General features: G+C 51.2%; 1 protein-coding gene across 1 annotated transcript in view; it reads right to left on the bottom strand.

Moving 5' to 3' along the window:
* Window positions 1-8882, bottom strand: part of SLC2A4 (solute carrier family 2 (facilitated glucose transporter), member 4) — a 37449-nt gene extending 28567 nt beyond the window's left edge. Inside the window, exon 1 of the mRNA XM_015420346.1 lies at window positions 8472-8882. Within this exon, the coding sequence (XP_015275832.1) occupies window positions 8472-8507 (36 nt within the window). The 5' untranslated portion in view covers window positions 8508-8882. The remainder of the gene's footprint in view (window positions 1-8471) is intronic.
* Between the last annotated feature and the right edge of the window lie 202 nt (window positions 8883-9084).

Here is a 9084-nt window from a genome sequence, read left to right as displayed (position 1 = left end):
CGGCATCAACAGAGATCCAGACATGCAGAGGGCGTGGGCTACAGATCTGGAGCTCCGGCCTCGGAGCGTCTTCCGCATGGAATGATGCATACCGGCGGCAGTACGGGCGATCCAGGAGCCCGAATGCCTGGCTTTGCCTTATTATAATGTTTTTCGAAATCCTCACAACATCCCTAAGGGGAAAATGAGACCAAGTCACCCCGTCATCGCACACAAAGTCATGCAATGAACCTCATGACGCCAAGTCTCACCGGATTGTCACTGCAATGTATAGAGGCTGCGATTAAACAAAAAGAAGTCTCTCTCTGAGCATGCACAGTATGCATTTCCCTCACCACGGTTCTCCCCTGCACCTTAAGGCTCTGGCTTTCACAATCAGATGGTGCATTTCCCAGGCAAGAAGCATCCAAGCTAGCAGAAATAACCGCAGAACTAAAAAAAACTCATATAGTCAAATTGCTCCTAAAGCCTTGTGAGGAAAAAGGACTGCCTCAGAGTCAATGAAGCACAACAAGAGAATCCCACAGAGTCTGGGGCCAGTGTGGAGAAGGCCCTGTGTTGTGTCGCCACCTGCCGCAGCCTGGGATAAAATGACACATGATATGTTTTTAAAACCACAAGAACCAGCCATGAAGAGGGTAGATCAAGATGGGTAGCAGAAGGTCGGTAGTTCAGCAGTTCGAGACCCGAGTGCCACATGACGGAGTGAGCTCCCATCTCTGGCCCCAGCTCCTGCCAACCTAGCAGTTTGAAAGCAAGAAACGGCAAGTAGATAAGTAGGTACCGCTTCAGTGGGAAGGGAACAGCGTTCCATGTGCCTTGGCATTTAGTCATGCCGACCACATGACCACGGAAACATCTTTGGACAGCGCTGGCTCTTCGGCTTGGTAACGGAGATGAGCACCGCATCCCTAGAGTCGGATTCGACTGGCTTTCGAGCAAGGGAAGCCTTTACCTTTACCTTAGCAGTGGAAAAGAGCAAGAGTCCAGGAGCACCTGAAAGACTAACAAAATAGCTGGCAGGGGAGGAGCTTTCCTGAGTCACTGCTGACGTCTTCAGATGGAGGGGGGTTAGATTGGGATGGTGCTACTGGAGGAAGGGGGGGGTTCCTTCCTACCATTTCCCCCAACAGAAACTGGTCTTTTCCTCTCCAGCTGCAGTTAACCATGGCAGGGGAAACAAGACAGCAACTTTACATGGGCCACAGGTCTTTCCTCCACCAGGGCTTGTTACAGCTCTGGAAGGGGGGAGAGATCTATAGAGAAAACAATGCGGAGGGAAAGGGTTAACCCCACTCCCCTGACGCCGTGGCCCTGATCCACCTCAGCCTCCCCCACGTCTGCTTTTTAAGGTTATTATTTCTTTTTCCCTCTTGGGTTTCCCAAGGGATGTGCGGTCTCACCCTCAGCTGGTGAAATGGCAGCAGTTGAACCCCCAGGTCGTTTCAAGGTCAAGAGAGGCTCTTTTGTCCTTTTTAGACATTTTACCCCTTGGCCAAGGATCTGAACTCGAGTCCCCCAGTCCAAGAGAAAATGACTTTTGTATTCGGCAAGCGCTGTAGATATCATAGAGAGGCACTGCACACACTGCGTGGCATGGAAGAGGCCGACGGATGCACCTGACGAAGGGCAGGGTGCAAGCACGATGTAGGAATAAAATATCAGAGGGGCTCCTGGTGGACCCAGATGGAGGTGGTCCTGTTTGTGCATTAGGTGACAGAGCACCAAACACCCATGAAGTATCCGGCACTGGCCACTACAATGTTCCCTCTAAGCTATGGAGTCTTGTGAGCAAAAATTCTACTTTGTGAGCTCCTGACATCAAAGTTGTGAGTGGGCGATTTGGCTCCTGCATACATTTGTTTGCTCTGGAGCCCTCCTTCCTGAGCTAAGACAAAAATGTGTGAGCCGGAGGCTAAAAAACGAAGAAGAAGAAGAGGAGGAGGAGGAGGAGGAGGAGATTGGATTTATACCCTGCCCTTCACTTGGAGTCTCAGAGCGGCTTACAAACTCCTTTCCCTTCCCCTCCCCACAACAGACACCCTGTGAGGTGGGTGGGGCTGAGAGAACTCTGACACAAACTGCTCTTTTTCAAGGACAGCTGTGCCAGAGCTTGTGACTGACCCAAGGTCACATCAGCAGGTGCAAGTGGAGGAGTGGGGAATCAAACCCGGTTCGCCCAGATTAGAGTCCGCACACTTAACCACTACACCAAACTGGCTCTAGCTCACACAAACTGGGAGCTAGCTCACACAATCTCAGCTTAGAGGGAACACTGCTGGCCAGATGAACTGCACAGGTGACAAACAATACCCAAGACTCCTGTGGTGTGGACTGGGCACACGGCTGGGTGTGTCTCCTGTCTAGGACTTCCAATATGTGAAAGAACACGCAAGACAGTCGTGGAGGATCTCGACTGCAGCCATGATAGGCATGCAAGGGCCTGGGGCTTGAGCTGGGACTCAGACACCTCAGGTGCCCAGGATCGGGGCCAGTGCTCCCTCTCAGCTGTGGAGCCTTGTGAGCAAAAATTCTACTTTGTGAGCGACTGGCATTAAAGTTGTGAGCCAGCGATTTGGCTGCTGCATCAATTAGCTTGCTCCGGAGCTGTCCTTCCTGAGCGAAGCCAAAAATCTGTGGCCACATAACCACTACACCAAACTGGCTCTAGCTCACACAATCTCAGCTTAGAGGGAACCCTGAATTCAGGGCCGCACCAGAACTCCGGCTCATCACATCCAAGGTCAAGAGAGCTGGGAGGGCAGCTTCGCATTGAGCCGGGCAGGCCAGAAGCAGCAGCCAGTGTGGTGCAGTGGCGAGAGTGCTAGACTAGGAGCTGGAAGACCCGGGTTCGAATCCCTGCCCTGCGGTGGAAACTCGCTGGGTGACCTTGGGCCAGTCACGCCCTCTCAGCATCAGCTACCTCACAGGGTTATCGTGAGGATGAAACGGAGAATGATGGAAGCTGCCTTCGGTCCCCACTGGGGAGAAAGGCAAAGTATAAATGAAGTAAGTAAATAAATAAGATGTCTGAGTCAGGATGAAATGGGTTTGTGGCGCCAGACTGGTTGATGACACAGAGAATATCCTCATGTGGGGAGGGGGCAGCCACATATGTGAAATAAATAAATGCATCCCTGTGCAGGAGAATTCGTGCGAGTCGAACTTCTCGAACCTGTGAGAGCTGGGTTCGAGTCTCCTCCTTGCCATTGTAACTGGCCGTGGCGGGCAAGCCACACAATGGGAGGCCTGCTTCGCGCAGGAGCCTGTAGAATGGGCTGTGCTACTTCAGATTGCAGGTGGGGGAATCACATTTTTAAAATGCCCCCCCCCCAATTCTATAAAAAAATTCTGCAAGGTGTACGCTAGTGCATCAGGGGGACACTGGTGCTGATTTTGAAAGAGATTGGATTCATACCCTGCCCTTCACTACCCAAGGGAGTCTCAGAGCGGCTTACAAACTCCTTTCCCTTCCCCTCCCCACAACAGACACCCTGGGAGGTCGGTGGGGCTGAGAGAGCTCTGACAGAAACTGCTCTTTTTCAAGGACAGCTCTTATCAGAACTACGGCTTGCCCAAGGTCATCCAGCAGCTGCAAGCGGAGGAAGAAGAAGAAGAAGAGATTGGATTTATACCCTGCCCTTCACTACCCAAGGGAGTCTCAGAGCAGCTTACAAACTCCTTTCCCTTCCCCTCCCCACAACAGACACCCTGTGAGGTGGGTGGGGCTGAGAGAACTCTGACAGAAACTGCTCTTTTTCAAGGACAGCTCTTGTCAGAACTATGGCTTGTCCAAGGTCATCCAGCAGCTGCAAGTGGAGGAGTGAGGAATCAAATCTGGTCCTCCCAGATTAGAGTCTGCGCACTTTTTAAAAAATATATCATTTTAAATTAATTTTTAATTTTACAACATTGTTTTCAACAACATTATTTTTGTAAACACCGCGCGAAACACACGGGGGGGGGGGGGGTTGTACATCTACATAACAGATCTAACATATCCTCTCTCAAGAGTATCTGCTAGAGTACAGTCAAGCTATTTCGTGAGCCTTGAAAACACTGTCAAATTATCTCACATTCAAAAGAAAAGTAAGATTCTCTATACCGGGTTCTTTGGAGTCATCCCACCGTTTTCTAAGTAACGAATCACGGGGAACCAAACCGCCTGGAACCGCTTTTGAAATTGAACCGGCGGCAGAGCTGATGGTGCTGTAGGGGGTGTGCGCCCATAAATAAAACATCCCCAGATTTCCTTTTGCCAACCAGTTAAGGTGGGGATAGTCTTTTGTTTCCATTTGTGTGCAATAGTTATTTTTGCTGGCGTCAGTAAAGTGGATGAGTCCGGGCGCTTAACCGCTACACCAAACCGCCACCCCTTCCCTGCCACCTGGACTGGCGCCGTCTCCTTTGTCTCCTCAGGATTCCAGTGCCACCTTTTGCTGAGGGGGGGGGGTGTCATCCGGCACTCATTCCCTACCTGTAATGTGGGGATAAGAGAGACTGACCTGCTGGAAGGACAAATGCCAACGTCAAGTGATTTGCCTCTGAATCACTTCTGTGACTCAGCTCAAGCGGTGACTGAAAAAAAACTGAAGGCTTAGGAGTTCTGTGCCTTGTGTCGGCTTGCCAGTTTCCAGGTGAGGACTGGAGATTCATTACCCTGGAGGAAACGGCTGTTTCGGGGGGGGGGACTCTGTGGCATTATAGCTCCCCCACACCTCACCTTCCCAAGGCTCCATCCCTAAATCTCAAAGAATTTCCCAACGCAGGGCTGGCCACCCGTCCGTGCAGGGTCCCATGCACAGGACAACACTGGGAGGGGGGGACGGAGCTGACAATTTACAAACGGATTTAATTATGCAAATAAAGCAAACTTTGTATTTATTTATTTATTTATGTTGGCACTTAACGTGCATGTAGCAGCAGTTAGTTGGGGTACAGTTTCCCTTCCTGTTTCTTAATTTTGGAGGCCTTGTGGACGAAAGAAAGGAAAGGGGTGTATGGGGGAGGGGGCAGGAAGAGATCTTGGAAAGGAATTGGTTCAGGGAAAGGGAGCTGAAGGCCGGCTAGCCTCCCTGCCAAATTCTCCCTGTCACGTTTCCGTGCCGCCTTCCCCCACCCGTGAGTGTTTTGCGCACATCTCCCTTCCTCATTTTATTCTCACAACAATCCAGTGAGGTAGGCCTGGCTGAGAAGGAACAGGACTGGCCCAAGGTCACCCAGCAAGCTCTCCTGGCCGAGCGAGGTGCCCCACATCCTGGGGCAATATTCTGACCACTGTGCGCCATTACACCGGCTTTCAGGCCTCAGCCTCTGGTATACCAACAAAATGGGATCCGCTCTCTTTCTGAAATAAGAAGTGCTGAGGCTCACGTTTATGTGTAAATTTGTCCCCCAAACTCTGGATGCGTGGGGCTGGTTGTGGTGAATGCTCCCTCTAAGCTGCGGGGTCTTGTGAGCAAAAACTCTACTTTGTGAGCTCCTGGCATTCAAGTTGTGTGCAGGTGATTTGACTACTGCATAAATTAGTTTGCTCTTCTGGAGTCATCCTTCCTGAGCAAAGACAAAAATGTGTGAGCCAGAGGCTTAAAAACTGCGAGCTAGCTCAAACTAACTCAGCTTAGAGGGAACACTGGACCCCTCTTCTCCCCCAGGAAGACCAGCAACCCAGCCCAGCTCTGGATCCACAGATGTAGTAGACGAAACTTCTTCAGATGCCCAACCAAACCCTTCCAAGGAAGGGGGATACCTCTCTCCTATATTTTTTTGGCAAATCAGAAACCCTGCCCACCTCAACCACTGACCCCAAAACATGCCTACGCATCCCTTGAACAGAAGGACCAACCTAGTCCACCGGGGTCTTCCATAACAGGTTGGGTTCTCCCAAGATGAACTGAAAGGATCAAAGCACATGGATTAGGGGCCACAATGCAGGAGGATTCCGCCCGTCCTCTGCGCTGTTTTCCTGGTCTCTCCCCACCCCTCTCTTGCCGTTATTTGCTCCTCAGAGACAAACGGGGTGGAGGAAACTGGCATCAAGTCACAGCCGATTTTATTGACCCCATAGGGTTTTTCGGACAGACGTTCAGAGGTGGCTTGCCAACTGCCTGCCTCTACACGGCAACCCTGGGGAGCAGTTTGTGTCAGAGTTCTCTCAGCCCCACCTACCTCACAGGGTGGCTGTTGTGGGGAGGGGAAGGAGTTTGTAAGCCGCTCTGAGACTCTGAGTGAAGGGTGGGGTATAAATCCAATCTCTTCTTCTTCTTCTTCTTCTTCTTCTTCTTCTTCTTCTTCTTCTTCTTCTTCTTCTTCTTCTTCTTCTTCTTCTTCTTCTTCTTCTTCTTCTAATACTAACCAGGGCCGACCCTGCTTAGCTTCTGAGGTCGGGCTAATCTGGGGCCATCCAGATTAGCTTGCGGGGAGCGCGGGGTATAAATGAAATTAATTAATTAAATAAATAAATAAATGCACCACGTCAGAGAAATGTATGAGCCCCATAAGCTAAGCACGTTCCAAAATATTGCTTTAATTGGGTCCAATGCTCCCTCTAAGCTGTGGAGACTTGTGAGCAAAAATTCAACTTTGTGAGCTCCTGGCATTAAAGTTGTGAGCGAGCGACGTGGCTACTGCATAAATTAGTTTGCTCTGGAGCCGCCTTTCCCGAGATAAGACAAAAATGTGTGAGCCGGAGGCTGAAAAACTATGAGCTAGCTCACACTAATGCAGCTTAGAGGGAACACTGATTGGGTCAAACCTCCTGTCTCCGGCAACGTGATGTCCGAGACAGAAAGGGTCAAGACTGTGATCACTGGGTAGAGGAGACCCACTTTCCTGATTTCAGCGGGTCAGAACTGTTGTACTACAAGCAAAAATATTTGTGAAATCCCCCTAAATCCCAGCTCTCACATCGGGATGTCATTTCCCCATGGATCACGAGAACGATCCCCAGAGACCAGGACGACTGCCCACAAATCCTGAGTCTGATGTCTCAATCCCTCCCCCAAAAAAACCTCCACCTGATCTAGAAACGTTCTTTGCTGAACGCATGAAAGATAAAATTCCTAGCCGCCCGTCGGCTGCTGGTGCTCACACCGCTTATTCGCCTGGAGGGAAGCCCTCATGTCAACCCAACACGTGTGCATCGCTCTGGCACACCAGGGAATGGGGGAGAGGCCTCTTGCACGGGCTCAGAGCAATGTTCCCTCTAAGCAGTGGAGTCTTGTGAGCAAAAATTCTACTTTGTGAGCTACTGGCATTCAAGTTGTGAGCGAGCGATTTGACCGCTGCATAAATTAGTTTGCTCTGGAGCCCTCCTTCCTGAGCTGAGACAAAAATGTGTGAGCCGGACGCTAAAAAACTGTGAGTTAGCTCACACCAACTCAGCTTGGAGGGAACCCTGGCTCAGAGACAGGCTTCTCCGAGTCTGCATGTATGGAGGGGCAGATCCCAGCACAAAATGCTGCTCGTTGGGAAAAACAAGAGATCTCACAGACACAAAAACAGAGGTCGGGCAAGGCCTGAAGGTTCAAACGGAGCCCCGAGTCGCTTCCTGGGAGCAGAGAGACGCCGCTTAGTGGGGCTTTAGGGTGTGCAAGTACCTGTTTGGCTAATTCTAAAAAGTGCAGCGAAAAAAGGGGAACATGTGCAGATCTTTTAGAGGGCAGACGTGTTGGTTCGGAGTTGGACATTTATATCTGAGTCCAGGAGCCCCTTAGAGAAATCAAGAGTTTCAGGGTGGGAGCTTTGCTTCCAAGTTCCACCCTGAAACCCTTGATTGTCTCGAAGGGGCTCCTGGACTCAGATATAAATGCAGAGCTGTGAATCTCTCCCATGGTGACGTGATACCCCCTCGGATCCAGGCACGGTGGCTCCTCTTCCCTGCGCGTGATGCGTGCAGAGCAGAGGGGAGTCTGCAGTGGTAGCTAACAGAGTTAGTGCGCGCACATGGCCCGCACACATGGGGAGGGTCTTCTCTGTATGTGTTGGTCTGCTGGGTCATAGGGTCCCCCAGCCACATGACACAATACCCAGGGACATGATGCACCATCGGAGGAGTATTAATAGGTGCTTGCATGACCCACCACAAAGGCCAAGGCGGAATTCCCATTAAGGAGGGGGGGGTGTTGAAAGAGCAGGCCTCTCAGCAAGGGGGTGTCCTGAGGGGGAGGGCTGCCCACAACACCCCCCAAGTGCTGCTGACCAACGCTCCCTCTAAGCTTTGGAGTCTTGTGAGCAAAAATTCTACTTTGTGAGCTACTAGCATTAAAGTTGTGAGCGAGCGTTTGCTCTGGAGCCCTCCTTCCCGAGCTAAGACAAAAAAAACCCTGTGAGCCGGAGGCTAAAAAAACTGTGAGCTAGCTCACACTAACTCAGCTTAGGGGGAACTCTGCTGCTGACCCCGTTGACCTTTGGGCCCCCACATCTTACCCCCAGACACAGCACCCTCCCCACTTTCTCCAGCCCCAGGTTACCTCCTCTCCGCTTATCTGCTGGAACCCCGACGGCATCTCTGGTGGACGGGTGGCAGATTCGAATCCTGGTTGCAACGGCAAAGACCAGGCTGGAGGGACAAGATCCTCCGGCCTTCTTCTAGGGAGCAAGGCGGAATCCCAAATCGCTGTCCAGGCAAGAGGTGATAAAACTCATAAACTCCTGGGGAGGATTGGAGACTCTAGCTTGGGGGGGGGGGAAGGGGAGAAAGTAGGGAAGGGAGGAGGGGGCAGCGGCAGCGAGGGGGAGGAATGGAAAGAAAGTGGCTTAGGGAGAAGAGGGGGGCAAAGAAGAGGAGAGCGAGGAAGGATGGAAAGAGACGAACAGAGCCGGCAGAGAAGAGAAGAGAAAGCTGGAAAGGAAGGTGGAGAGGCAGGCTGGAAGAGAGAAAGAAAGGGAGAATGAGAGGGGGGGGGGAAGGAAGGAAGGAAGGAAGGAAGGAAGGAAGGAAGGAAGGAAGGAAGGAAGGAAGGGAGGAAGGGAGGAAGGGAGGAAGGGAGGAAGAAAGAAAGAAAGAAAGAAAGAAAGAAAGAAAGAAAGAAAGAAAGAAAGAAAGAAAGAAAGAAAGAAAGAAAGAAAGAAAGAAAGAAAGAA

The sequence above is a fragment of the Gekko japonicus genome, unplaced genomic scaffold (assembly GCF_001447785.1).
Source record: "Gekko japonicus isolate JY-2015 unplaced genomic scaffold, Gekko_japonicus_V1.1 scaffold336, whole genome shotgun sequence".
Classification (NCBI taxonomy): Eukaryota; Metazoa; Chordata; class Lepidosauria; order Squamata; family Gekkonidae; genus Gekko; species Gekko japonicus.
Note: the sequence above shows the minus strand (reverse complement) of the source record. Positions and strands in the feature narration are given on the sequence as shown.